This window comes from Hippocampus bargibanti, linkage group LG04 (assembly GCF_051943395.1).
Source record: "Hippocampus bargibanti isolate YZ-2025 linkage group LG04, ASM5194339v1, whole genome shotgun sequence".
NCBI classification, from domain to species: Eukaryota; Metazoa; Chordata; class Actinopteri; order Syngnathiformes; family Syngnathidae; genus Hippocampus; species Hippocampus bargibanti.
In genome coordinates, this window is record NC_142737.1 from 3,998,101 (window position 1) to 4,012,874 (window position 14,774).

The 14,774-nt window shown below is 40.3% G+C and overlaps 1 protein-coding gene across 1 annotated transcript in view; it reads left to right on the forward strand.

Annotated features, from left to right (window-relative positions):
- The window catches only part of bmp1a (bone morphogenetic protein 1a), a 55,564-nt gene extending 44,973 nt beyond the window's left edge, over positions 1 to 10,591 (forward strand). The window contains exons 11-20 of the mRNA XM_088993620.1: positions 2,202 to 2,347; positions 2,431 to 2,626; positions 4,060 to 4,185; positions 4,308 to 4,468; positions 5,504 to 5,684; positions 6,359 to 6,484; positions 6,583 to 6,710; positions 7,644 to 7,857; positions 7,958 to 8,208; positions 9,501 to 10,591. Of these exons, the coding sequence (XP_088849746.1) occupies positions 2,202 to 2,347; positions 2,431 to 2,626; positions 4,060 to 4,185; positions 4,308 to 4,468; positions 5,504 to 5,684; positions 6,359 to 6,484; positions 6,583 to 6,710; positions 7,644 to 7,857; positions 7,958 to 8,208; positions 9,501 to 9,635 (1,664 nt within the window). The 3' untranslated portion in view covers positions 9,636 to 10,591. The remainder of the gene's footprint in view (positions 1 to 2,201; positions 2,348 to 2,430; positions 2,627 to 4,059; positions 4,186 to 4,307; positions 4,469 to 5,503; positions 5,685 to 6,358; positions 6,485 to 6,582; positions 6,711 to 7,643; positions 7,858 to 7,957; positions 8,209 to 9,500) is intronic.
- The last annotated feature ends 4,183 nt before the right edge of the window (positions 10,592 to 14,774 follow it).

Consider the following 14,774-nt stretch of genomic DNA (forward strand, 5'->3'; position numbering starts at 1 on the left):
CTGATGTGTCAGCCACTTTCTGCTGCATTAATCACATTTTGGCCGCCGCTCAAAATCGGCCTCTATTGTTTCCAGGCCGCGCACAAGTGGAGTACACTTGTATTCGTCACTGTGTGTGTGTGTGTGTGTGTGTGTGTGTGTGTGTGTGTGTGGTGTGTGTGTATGTGTGTATGTGTGTGTTTACGTGCGTGTGATTGCGTGTGTGTGTTTTGCATGTGTATGTGCGCATGAATATTCACGTGTGTTTTGTGGATGTGTGTGTGTATAAGTGTGTATGCGTGAGTATGCGTGTTTGCGGATGTGTGTGTGTATAAGTGTATATGTGTGTGTAAGTGAATGTGTATGTGTGTGTGTATATGTGTGGGTAAGTGAATGTTTGTGTGTGTGTGTATGAGTATATGTATGAATCTGTGTGTATATGCGTGTGTATATATGTGTGTGTGTGTGTGTGTGCTTGTGTATGTATTAATCTTTGTGTGTATTTTTGTATATTATTGGATTGGATTTGCCTTTATTAGTCTCGCAGTGGAGAAATTTACATTTCACAGCAGCAAAGTTATATATATATATATATATATATATATATATATATATATATATATATATATATATATATATATATATATATATATATATATATATATATATATATATATATATTATATATCTTTGTGTGTATTTTTGTATTTGTATTGTATATGTATGCGCGTGTGTGTGTATGTGTATACAAATGTGCACATGTGATTGTGTGAATCTGTGTGTATTTGTATGCATGTGTATGTATGAATCTTTGTGTGTATGTGAGTGTGTGTGTGCGTGTGTATGTATGAATCTTTGTGTGTCTGCGTGTTTTAGTTTGTGTGTATGAATATGTATGAATCTGTGTGTGTATGCGTGTCTATATATATATATGTGTGTGTGTGTGTGTGTGCGCATGTGTATATGTATTCATCTTTGTGTGTATTTTGTATTTGTGTGCGTTTCTGTGTGTATGTGAATGCGTGTGTTTGTGTGTGTGTGTATATTTGTGTGTATGTGTGTGTATGCGTGTGTGCGAAAATGTGTGTGTATGCATTTGTGTGTGTGTGCGTGTGTATGTATACGTGTGTATGTATGAATCTTTGTGTGTCTATTTGTGTATGTGTGTGTTTGTTCGTGTGTATGAGTATGTATGAATCTGTCCGTGTATGCGTGTGTGTGCACGTGTGTATGTATTCATCTTTGTGTGTATTTGTGTGTGTATTTTTGTATTTGAGTGTGTTGGTGTGCGTGTGTTTGTGTGTAAGTGAATGTTTATGTGTGTATTTGTGTCTCTGTGTATGTGTGTCTGTGTATGTGTGTGTATGCATGTGTCTGTATATATGTATGAATCTGTATGTGTATTTGTGTATGAGTATGTATGAATTTGTGGGTATATGAGTGTGTGCGCACGTGTGTATGTATTCATCTTTGTGTGTATTTGTGTGTGTATTTTTGTATTTGAGTGTGTTTGTGTGTGTGTGTGTTTGTTTGTGTGTATGTGTGTAAGTGAATGTGTATGCGTGTATGTGTGTGTCTGTGTGTGTGTAGGTGTGTATGTGTGAATCTGTGTGTGTGTATGCATGTGTGTATGTGTGTATGTATGAATCTGTATGTGTATTTGTGTATGAGTATGTATGAATTTGTGGGAATATGCGTGTGTGTGTGTGTGTATGCATTTGTGTGTGTATGCATGTGTCTGTATATATGTATGAATCTGTATGTGTATTTGTGTATGAGTATGTATGAATTTGTGGGAATATGCGTGTGTGTGCACGTGTGTATGTATTCATCTTTGTGTGTATTTGTGTGTATTTTTGTATTTGAGTGTGTTTGTTTGTGTGCGTGTGTGTAAGTGAATGTGTATGCGTGTATGTGTGTGTAAGTGAATGTGTATGCGTGTGTGTGTATGTGTGAATCTGCGTGTGTGTGTGTGTGTGTGTGTGTGCATTTTTGTGTATGTGTATGCATGTGTGTGTATATATGTATGAATCTGTATGTGTGTGTGTGTGTATTTGTGTACATGTATATGTGTATGTCTGATGTGCGTGCATGAGGCATTTGAGCTAATCCTCATTGCGCAAATCCCACCATCGTGCCGCCGTTTGATTATCTTTTTGGGCACGCGTTGATGGTTTTTGCTCTCCAGCCATTTTGGATTGTTTTGTCGCCATCCCGCGCAGCCATCTGCGGCGGGGAAGTAAAGAAGGACAGCGGGCAGATCCAATCCCCCAATTACCCCGACGACTACCGACCCAACAAGGCGTGCGTGTGGAAGGTGACCGTCGCTCAGGGCTACCACGTCGGCCTCACCTTCCAGTCTTTTGAAGTAAGGCCCCGCCCCCTTTGGCGTGACCGCAACAGGCGCTTTTTTTCTGGGGTTCGCAAAAGCAAAAACTTTATGCCACGTAGATCGAACGACATGACAGTTGCGCCTACGATTACCTGGAAGTGCGCGACGGGAACTCGGAGAACAGCCCCCTGCTGGGTCGCTTCTGCGGCTACGACAAACCAGATGACATCAAAACCAGTTCCAACCAGCTGTGGATGAAATTTGTTTCAGACGGTTCCGTCAACAAGGCCGGATTTGCTGCCAACTTCTTTAAAGGTCAGGGTTGAAAGGTCGCGAACGCCGCCGGGGAATTTCAGCGTGTACGTCTGGAAGAAGTAATGTGCTTGGCATTAGCGCTCTAAATCACAAGGGGGGTCGGGGAGATCCTGAAAGGTCACACTCGTTTTTTTTTTTCCCCCTCCATCGTTGGAAATATTGGAAGCTAAAGGTTGCTAGCGTTCAAACTTTCTGTTCCATTTCAGACTTGTGTCCTTGACACGCTTTTTGTTTGCTCTTTAACGAATTGCTTCCCAATTTGTGCGAATTTAGCTAACAGAATTTAGCTCGGAATCTTTTTTTTTTTTTTGCTAGCTAGCTATTTAGCTTGACATCTAAATGTTAATGAAGTCTTTTAGCTAACATAGAGCTAGCTAGCTAAATCGCTAGCTTGATGTCAAAATGTTAACGGGGTCTTTTTTTTGCTAGCTAGCTAATTCGACTTCTAAATTTTAATGAAGTCTTTTAGCTAACATCGAGCTAGCTAGCTCGTCTAAATCTCAATGCAGTTAGCATTGGGAAAGCTAGTGAGCTAAATGTTAACTGTCTTTTTTTTTTGCTAGCTAGTTAACAGTCTTTTAGCTAGCTCGATGCTAGCTAAAAGACTCCATTAATATTTAGACGCTGAGCTAGCTAGCAAAAAAAAAAAAGCTAAAAGACTCCGTTAACATTTAGACGTGGAGCTAGCTGGCTAGCTAGCAAAAAAAAAAAGATTCAGTTAAGACTTAGACATCAAGCTAGCTAGCGAGCTCGATGCTAGCTAAAAAATGTTAACATTTATAATAATAATAATAATAATAATAATAATAATAATAATAATAATAATAATAATAATGCATTTCATTTATAATTTATGAGCACCTTTCAAAACTCTCAAGGACACTTTACAGTCACAGGATATTTTTTTCTGCGGGTGAGCAGCGGCAGCCACACGCGCCAGCGTTCACTCAACCCGGTGAACTCAACCAAGGGATGTATGTGTGTGTACTGTGTAAATATATATATTTAGACGTTGAGCTAGCTAGCTAGCTAGCTAGCAAAAAAAGACTTAACATTTAGACATCGAACTAGCTAGCTTGCTAGCAAAAAAAAAGAATCCATTAATATTTCGCTGGCTATCGAACTAGCTATCTAGCTAGCTATCTAGCTAGCTGAATTGTACCTTTTTTCATGTATTTTTTTTGCTTAAAATGGAAGCCACACACCAAAAGAAAAACATACAGATTGTTTTTGAGCAGCTGGGCTGGATTCATAGAATTACATTTGAGGAAAAGCAAAGTCTACACACGTTTTTGACATTTGCAGCGTTTACGTTGATTTCGTGTGTGTGTGTGTGAACCTCCTTGTTTGGAGGATATCTCGCACGGCGGCCATGGAAGCAAAAAGGGAGGCCCCCCGGCGAGAAGGCTCCTAACGCACTTTTTGTGTTTCAGAGATGGATGAGTGCTCCAAGCCGGACAACGGTCGCTGTGAGCAACGCTGTGTCAACACGCTGGGCAGCTACAAGTGCGCCTGCGACCCTGGCTACGAGCTGGCCGCTGACAAGCGCAGTTGCGAGGGTATGTCGGATGGTGTTTTTTTTTTTTCGTTTGGAACTGGCAACCGTGACGTCACACAAGTAGACAATAAGACCCAATGAAAACCAATATTGCTTTTTTTTGTTATTGTCTTCCATGTGCAGCTGCCTGCGGAGGCTTCATCACAAAGCTGAACGGTTCCATCACCAGCCCAGGATGGCCCAGGGAATACCCCCCCAACAAGAACTGTATCTGGCAACTGGTGGCCCCCACGCAATACCGCATCACTCTCCTCTTTGACGTCTTTGAGACGGAAGGCAATGACGTGAGCATTGGAGTTCTTATGTACAGTGATACCTCGGTTTACAAACCCCTTGGCTTAAGAACGTTAAATTTATGAAAAATTTACCTTGGCATACAAACTATTTTTCGGGATACACACGGCGCGCCACAATGAGTGATGTGTCGTTCGCAAACGTGCCTGTTCTCCGAACAAGAAAATGGCAGCGTGCTTGTTTTGGTCCTCTATTCCCCGCCCCCAGTCTTCGGTAAAAACCACGTGATTGGTCAAGAACGCAGCAGTGACGGGATGTGGTTTACACATTAAAGAGACAGGCAGACGGCAGTGAGAGAAAGTGACAAAATGCATAGAAAACAGTGAAATTTGGACTCGTTTCAACTTTGATAGTTCAAAGGCAGAGTGTAGACTGCAAGGTTAAAATTTCCATCAATCAGGCTCCACAAATAACCCGCACAAGTCATCTGTACACTTGAAGGCAAAAAGCTATCAACTCAGCTAAACAGAAAACAATTGATGAGGAACAAGGTAAAATTATCGCAGAGAAAACACCTAGAAGGGATCATTCCTCAAGATGGTGAAAGAAGGTTACGTTCCTCATCAAGTGTTTAATGCTGATGAAACCGGCCACTCCATTCCATCAAGCCATCAACGGCCATCACAAAGGTAAATAAAACAACTTTATTATACAGTACAGTTTATTTCTTTAATTATAATACCATATCACATTTATTATACATAAAATAAGGTATATTTTGTGTAGTTTTAAGGCTTAGAAAATTAAAAAGTAGAAAATTATGTTTTATGAGGACCTGGGAACGGATTATACTCATTCTAATGGTTTCCTATGGGAAATTAATTTTTGGGATACACCCTTTTCGTCTTACACACTCTTTCTGGCAACCAATTAAGTTTGTAAGCCAAGGTATCACTGTATCGTATTCTATTTTCCTTTTTGTCACCGTCACGCGTCTCGTTGGATCAAAAATCTTGCTCTCTACGACGTCACCCACCGCCGAAAAGCCTGCTGCGACTTCATCCGACTTTGGTGTTCACGCTCAGGTTTGCAAGTACGACTACGTGGAGGTGCGCAGCGGGCTCTCGGCGGATTCCAGGCTACATGGCAAGTTCTGCGGCGCCGAGAAACCCGAAGCCATCACCTCTCAGTACAATAACATGCGCATCGAGTTCAAGTCCGACAACACCGTGTCCAAAAAAGGATTTAAAGCGCAGTTCTTCTCAGGTGAGTTCATCATACGTACATACATACAGTACATACAGTACAGTACATACATACAGTACATACCTACAGTACATACATACCTACAGTTCATACATACATACATACCTACAGTACGTACATACATACAGTACATACCTACAGTACATACATACATACATGAATACATACATGCATACATACATGCATACATACATACGTACATACATACGTACGTGCGTACATTCGCACATGCGTACATATGTACATACCTACAGTACATAGATACATAGATACATACATACATACAGTACAGGCATACATACATGCATGCATACAGTACAGGCATACATACATGCATAAATACATACATACATACATGCATACATACATACATACATACATACATACATACATACATACATACATACATACATACAGTACAGGCATACATACATGCATGCATACAGTACAGGCATACATACATGCATAAATACATACATACATACATACATACATACATACATACATACATACAGTACAGGCATACATACATGCATAAATACATATGCGCATACATACATGCACATACATCAGGTACGTACGTACATACATACATACATACATACATACGTACATACATACGTACCTACCTACCTACCTGATTTTCCTTGTTGTCGTCCGTGCACGTCCCCCAGACAAAGACGAGTGCTCCAAGGAGAACGGCGGCTGTCAGCACGAATGCGTCAACACCTTCGGTAGCTACAGCTGCCAGTGCAGGAGCGGTTTTGTGCTGCACGAGAACAAGCACGACTGCAAAGAGGGTATATCCACACAAAATTCAACTTGGAGTTCCTTCTGCAAAGATTCTCACCCTTTTTTTTTTTTTTTTGCGGGGCGTGGCTTGGTGGGGTCATTGCAGCTGGCTGCGATCACACAGTGACCAGTGTGAGCGGAACCATCACCAGTCCCAACTGGCCAGATAAATATCCCAGCAAGAAGGCGTGCACCTGGGCGCTCACCACCACGCCCGGCCACCGCATCAAAATAGTATGTTACACCTTCTTCAAATCCCACTTTCAATTTCCTCACACATGCCCCAAAACATACTTGGTTGGTTATTTTTGGTCCATATGTGACCTGGAATTAGTCTGTGACAGAACGAGGACGGGGGTTGTTGGACTTAGAAAATATGCACTTAGAAATGAAATGGATTATTATCTGGCTATCCAGCTGGCTAGCGAGCTATCTGGCTAGCTCCCTACCTAGCTAGCTAGCCATCTATTTGCTATCTATTATCTGTCTAGCTGGCTATATATTAGCCGTCTAGCTAGCTATTAGCTATCTATCTAGCTACCTATCTACCTGACTAGCTGGCTAGCTAGCTGGTTGGTTATCAATTAGTTAGCTATTAGCTGGCTGGCTGGATCTCTGACTATCTGGCTAGCTATATGGCTGGCTATCTAGCTAGCTAACTGTTAGCTAGGTATTAGCCAATAGCTGGCTAGCTTTCTGACTATCTGGCGAGCTTTCTGATTATCTGGCTAGCTATCTAGCTGGCTATCTATTAGCTAGCTAGCTTTCTGACTATCTGGCTAGCTATCTAGTTGGCTATCAAGCTAGCTATCTATTAGCTGGCTATTAGCTAGCTAGCTCTCTATCTATTTGAGTTATTCCGGGTTGAGTGAATGCTGGCGCATGTGGCTGCCGCTGCTCACCCACAGAAAAACTGATCCTGTGACTGTAAAGGGACCTTGAGAGTTTTGAAAGGTGCTTGGAAATGAAATAGATTATTATTATTATTATTATTATTATTATTATTATTATTATTATTATTATTATTATTATTATTATTATTATTATTGGCTCCATGACCAAGCATGTAACTTGAAACGTTTGCATCTCAAATCATCTTTCCCCATTGAAATGAATGGAAAGGGCATCAATCCGTTACAGCTATCCAAAATGTTTTTTTTTTCTCAGGCTTTTAACGAGATCGACATGGAGGCTCATTTGGAGTGCGCCTACGACCACATCGAAATCTACGACGGCAAAGACGGCAAAGCCCAAACGCTCGGTCGCTTTTGCGGCACAAAGAAACCGCAGCCCATCACTTCCAGCGGCAATAAACTCTTCATCCGATTTTTCTCTGATAACTCCGTGCAGAAGAAAGGCTTCGAGGCATCCCATACCGCAGGTCCGTATCGTGATACCGTCGCATGATTCCAGTTTAGGATTTTATACCGTAACATGAATTAATTGCGATTCAACTAGTTTACATTGTTTCCAATACGTAGAATGCGGCGGTCGCCTGAAGGCCGAAGTCAAGACCAAAGACTTGTTCTCCCACGCCCAATTCGGGGACAACAACTACCCCGGAGCGTCCGACTGCCAATGGGTGATCTCGGCCGAGAAAGGTTACGGCGTGGAGCTCATTTTCCAGACTTTTGAGATCGAGGAGGAAGCAGACTGCGGCTACGACTACATGGAACTTTTTGACGGCGCGGATACGAAATCTCCTCGGCTCGGACGGTACTGCGGCTCAGGGGTGAGTAGAATAATTCTAGTCCGGATTCCATCTCGTTTTTTGGGGAGAGTATATTTAAAATGTCTCTACGTTAAATGAGAAATGTCCATTTTTTTGGATTGGATTTGCCTTTATTAGGCTCACAGTGGAGAAATTTACATTTCACAGATGCAAAGTGATGAAAGGAAGAGGAAAGGAAAGGAAGAAGTAGAAAAAAAAAAAAATACAGGAGCTGCTGTAAAGGCAGCTACTCTCGCGGCGCCATCAAAACAACAACAAAAAAACTACGTTGAGTGAACGCTAGCGCGTGTGGCTGCCTCTGCTCACCCGCAGAAAAAATATCCTGTGACTGTAAAGTGTCCTTGAGTTTTGAAAGGCGCTTAGAAATGAAATTTATTATTATTATTATTATAAATAACAAATAATGTGATACACCACAAAAGACACAGATAGTCAATCAATCTTAACTCCTTCACTGCCAGATGATGTGCGCAAAAATGCGTCCACTCCGGTGCCAGGGTTTTTGTCATTTTCACTGAAATTGCAGGACCCACAGAATATTTAGTTTTAGGACTACATAAACATTCAATACAGTGTTAGAAATCATTCTTTTCTGACAAAAGAAGAGATTATTTTGTCAGAATAAAATAGTTAATTCCTAAATTATGTAGGTCTGGAGTTATCTGAGCTTGAAATGGGGGCGGCTGAACAAAATACATTACAATATTGAGTGAGATAGCGCTTTAACAACAGCTGAAGCTTTAACAAAGCGCTAACATGGTCAAAAGGCAAATGCTGACCTTGTGGAAGGAAAAAAAAAAAAATCATTGCCAGAGGTCTGACCGGCGCTCTATCGGCACCCAAGCAAAAAAAATAAACTAAAACCTGGACGAATTCAGGAAAAGCCGCTCCACGTCACACTTTAAATTTGGGAATTCCAGCGAATGAGTTAAACACTTTCTACACCGTCATATGAACCGTCTACACGTCATATGAAGCAGTTCTAGATGAAAGAGGAGATGGTCAAAGCATCCTTTTAACCAGTGGATCAGGGAAGTCATGGTGCAGAAATGTGCACATCTGCTACAAGCTAACTGTTGAAAGCGAAACACGAAGCTATAGCATCCATTGATGAAAAGAGATTGTCTCACACCTCCTGTCCCATGTACAGAAAATCCGCTTCAATTCCAAGCCGCGATCAAAGAGTCGTTCCTTTTGTACAGTTCAATTTGAAAAAAATTGCAAGTTAAACCCCACTTCATACTCCACGCCCTCCCCAATTCACAGTTTTTTGTATTTTGTCCCCCCCTAAGCCCCCCGAGGAGATCTACTCCGCCGGCGACTCCATCGTGATCAAGTTCCGCTCGGACGACACCATCAACAAGAAAGGATTCCACGTTCGCTACACCAGCACCAAATTCCAGGACACGTTGCACTCGCGCAAGTGACGAGTGGGGGCCGCAAGGGGCCGCGCGGGGCAAAGGGTCACCCGGAGGGGAGGGGCCCCAAAAGGGAGACTCCCGCCTACCGCTCGGAAACCTTCGGCCACCAACGCTAATCAGACGCCGCAGATGAGCCGCAAAGTCGCCGCCAAGCCCGCCGCCAAGCGCACCTCAGCTCCCAGGGGGTCCGGCTCCCCCCGTAGACTGTGAGGAGTAAAAGCCATTTTCAAAATACACCTTTTTAAAATGTTTTGGAACGGGCTTTTTTTGGCGGACCTGGAAAGGGGTGGGTGGGGGGGGGTTTAATGACGTGACCTCCCCCCTCCCATTCTGGTTCACTCTGGTTTATTTTATTTTTTAGTCTTTTTTTTATCTCTTTTTTTGAAAGGTGCCTCCCAACAATATGGCGCAACAAGGAAACCAGTGGATTCTCAGGACCTGTAAACAAAAGGCAGGCATGAGCAGGATCAATATGGATCCGGATCAATATGGATCCCTGCTCTTGTCACGCTAAATCATTTCTCATTCCCGAAGGACTCGAGCGCAGATGCGTGCTGCATTCTCACTGTTAGCATTAACTAAGGAACATAAGGAAGCAGTTTTCTTATTAAAGGACTAATCAATGAAAATGTGGTCCATGGTTTTCTGGTTGGTCATTACTGTACCTCCATGTTGTGTAAGGCGTGCGTATGTGTGTGGGAAAATGTGCTTTTTTTGTGTGTGTCAACTCAAACCAGCTAGCACTTTACATTGAATCATTGAGCGTCTATGGATTTTTTTTTTTTTTTTGTGAAATGCAATGCCGGTTCACTTCTTTAAAAAAAAATATATGAATTTTATCTTTCTTCTTCTTAAATTGTTTCCCACTCACCCACCAACCAGTTGCGATATTTTTAGTTCCTCAGGCATACTTGAACATTGTGTGTGCCCTGTGATGTGGGGTAATAAAGAGATGACTTGTGTGTCTGTGTTTTTACACTTTTCCAGGTGAAAAAAAAAAATGTCTTTTTTTTTCTTGCTCAAATGAAATATTTCTTAAGAACCAAATGAGCCTGCTTATTTATTGTAGTTCTTATGGACCGTATTTTCCGGTGTATAAAAACAACCAGTATAAAAACAAGCGTTTTTAGGCGGAAAAAAACTACCATGTATAGTAAGGCGTTTTTAGTTGAAAAAAAAACAACCATGTATATATAGTAAGGCCTTTTTAGCCCAAAAAAGGACCATGTATAATAAGGTGTTTTTAGGCGAAAAAAAACACCATGTATAGTAAGGTGTTTGTTAGCGGAAAAAAGACCATGTATAGTAAGGCGTTTTTTGCCCAAAAAACGACCATGTATAGTAAGGCATTTTTGACTAAAAAAACCACCATTTAGAGTAAAGCATTTTTAGAAGAAAAAACGACCATGTATAGTAAGGTGTTTGTTAGCGGAAAAAAGACCATGTATAGTAAGGCGTTTTTTGCCCAAAAAACGACCATGTATAGTAAGGCGTTTTTTGCCGAAAAAACGACCATGTATAGTAAGGCATTTTTGACAAAAAAAACCACCATTTAGAGTAAAGCATTTTTAGAAGAAAAAACGACCATGTATAGTAAGGTGTTTTTCTACGAAAAAAACGACCATGTATAGTAGGGCGTTTTTTGCCGACAAAACGACCATGTATAGTAAGGCGTTTTTAGCCGAAAAAACGACCATGTATAGTAAGGCGTTTTTCGACGAAAAAAACGACCATGTATAGTAAGGCGTTTTGAGCCGAAAAAACGACCATGTATAGTAAGGCGTTTTTCGACAAAAAAAACGACCATGTATAGTAAGGTGTTTTTCGACGAAAAAAACGACCATGTATAGTAAGGCGTTTTTAGCCGAAAAAACGACTATGTATAGTCAGGCATTTTGAGCCGAAAAAACGACCATGTATAGTAAGGCATTTTTAGACGAAAAAACGACCATGTATAGTAAGCAGTTTTTAACCGAAAAAACGACCATGTATAGTAAGGTGTTTTTCGACGAAAAAAACGACCATGTATAGTAAGGCGTTTTTTGACGAAAAAAACGACCATGTATAGTAAGGCGTTTTTCGACGAAAAAAACGACCATGTATAGTAAGGCGTTTTTAGAAGAAAAAACGACCATGTATAGTAAGGTGTTTTTCGACGAAAAAAACGACCATGTATAGTAGGGTGTTTTTTGCCGAAAAAAAACGACCATGTATAGTAAGGCGTTTTTAGCCGAAAAAACGACCATGTATAGTAGGGTGTTTTTTGCCGAAAAAAAACGACCATGTATAGTAAGGCGTTTTTAGCCGAAAAAATGACCATGTATAGTAGGGTGTTTTTTGCCGAAAAAAAACGACCATGTATAGTAAGGCGTTTTTAGCCGAAAAAACGACCATGTATAGTAGGGTGTTTTTTGCCGAAAAAAAACGACCATGTATAGTAAGGCGTTTTTAGCCGAAAAAACGACTATGTATAGTCAGGCATTTTGAGCCGAAAAAACGACCATGTATAGTAAGGCATTTTTAGATGAAAAAACGACCATGTATAGTAAGGTGTTTTTCTACGAAAAAAAGGACCATGTATAGTAAGGCGTTTTTTGACGAAAAAAACGACCATGTATAGTAAGGCGTTTTTAGAAGAAAAAACGACCATGTATAGTAAGGTGTTTGTGTATAGTAGGGTGTTTTTTGCCGGACCATGTATAGTAAGGTGTTTTTCTACCATGTATAGTAAGGCGTTTTTCGACGAAAAAAACAACCATGTATAGTAAGGCCGACCAAAAACGACCATGTATAGTAAGGCGTTTTTTGCCGAAATAAACGACCATGTATAGTAAGGCATTTTTGACAAAAAAAACCACCATTTAGAGTAAAGCATTTTTAGAAGAAAAAACGACCATGTATAGTAAGGTGTTTTTCTACGAAAAAAACGACCATGTATAGTAGGGCGTTTTTTGCCGACAAAACGACCATGTATAGTAAGGCGTTTTTAGCCGAAAAAACGACCATGTATAGTAAGGCGTTTTTCGACGAAAAAAACGACCATGTATAGTAAGGCGTTTTGAGCCGAAAAAACGACCATGTATAGTAAGGCGTTTTTCGACAAAAAAAACGACCATGTATAGTAAGGTGTTTTTCGACGAAAAAAACGACCATGTATAGTAAGGCGTTTTTAGCCGAAAAAACGACTATGTATAGTCAGGCATTTTGAGCCGAAAAAACGACCATGTATAGTAAGGCATTTTTAGACGAAAAAACGACCATGTATAGTAAGCAGTTTTTAACCGAAAAAAACGACCATGTATAGTAAGGTGTTTTTCGACGAAAAAAACGACCATGTATAGTAAGGCGTTTTTTGACGAAAAAAACGACCATGTATAGTAAGGCGTTTTTCGACGAAAAAAACGACCATGTATAGTAAGGCGTTTTTAGAAGAAAAAACGACCATGTATAGTAAGGTGTTTTTCGACGAAAAAAACGACCATGTATAGTAGGGTGTTTTTTGCCGAAAAAAAAACGACCATGTATAGTAAGGCGTTTTTAGCCGAAAAAACGACCATGTATAGTAGGGTGTTTTTTGCCGAAAAAAAACGACCATGTATAGTAAGGCGTTTTTAGCCGAAAAAAATGACCATGTATAGTAGGGTGTTTTTTGCCGAAAAAAAAACGACCATGTATAGTAAGGCGTTTTTAGCCGAAAAAACGACCATGTATAGTAGGGTGTTTTTTGCCGAAAAAAAACGACCATGTATAGTAAGGCGTTTTTAGCCGAAAAAACGACTATGTATAGTCAGGCATTTTGAGCCGAAAAAACGACCATGTATAGTAAGGCATTTTTAGATGAAAAAACGACCATGTATAGTAAGGTGTTTTTCTACGAAAAAAAGGACCATGTATAGTAAGGCGTTTTTTGACGAAAAAAACGACCATGTATAGTAAGGCGTTTTTAGAAGAAAAAACGACCATGTATAGTAAGGTGTTTTTCGACGAAAAAAACGACCATGTATAGTAGGGTGTTTTTTGCCGAAAAAAAACGACCATGTATAGTAAGGTGTTTTTCTACGAAAAAAAGGACCATGTATAGTAAGGCGTTTTTCGACGAAAAAAACAACCATGTATAGTAAGGCGTTTTTAGAAGAAAAAACGACCATGTATAGTAAGGTGTTTTTCGACGAAAAAAACGACCATGTATAGTAGGGTGTTTTTTGCCGAAAAAAAAACGACCATGTATAGTAAGGCGTTTTTAGCCGAAAAAACGACCATGTATAGGAAGGCGTTTTTTGACGAAAAAAACGACCATGTATAGTAAGGCGTTTTTCGACGAAAAAAACAACCATGTATAGTAAGGCGTTTTTAGAAGAAAAAACGACCATGTATAGTAAGGTGTTTTTCGACGAAAAAAACGACCATGTATAGTAGGGTGTTTTTTGCCGAAAAAAAACGACCATGTATAGTAAGGCGTTTTTAGCCGAAAAAACGACCATGTATAGTAAGGCGTTTTGAGCCGAAAAAACGACCATGTAGTCAGGCGTTTTTTGCCAAAAAAACGACCATGTATAGTAAGGCGTTTTTCGATGAAAAAAAGGACCATGTATAGTAAGGCGTTTTTAGCCGAAAAAACGACCATGTATAGTAATCAGTTTTTAGCCGAAAAAACGACCATGTATAGTAAGGTGTTTTTCGACGAAAAAAACGACCATGTATAGTAAGGCGTTTTTAGCCGAAAAAACGACCATGTATAGTCAGGCATTTTGAGCCGAAAAAACGACCATGTATAGTAAGGCATTTTTAGACGAAAAAACGACCATGTATAGTAAGCAGTTTTTAGCCGAAAAAACGACCATGTATAGTAAGGCGTTTTTCGACGAAAAAAACGACCATGTATAGTAAGGCGTTTTTAGAAGAAAAAACGACCATGTATAGTAAGGTGTTTTTCGACGAAAAAAACGACCATGTATAGTAGGGTGTTTTTTGCCGAAAAAAAACGACCATGTATAGTAAAGCGTTTTTAGCCGAAAAAACGACCATGTATAGTAAGGCGTTTTGAGCCGAAAAAACGACCATGTATAGTAAGGCGTTTTTCGACGAAAAAAACGACCATGTATAGTAAGGCGTTTTTAGAAGAAAAAACGACCATGTATAGTAAGG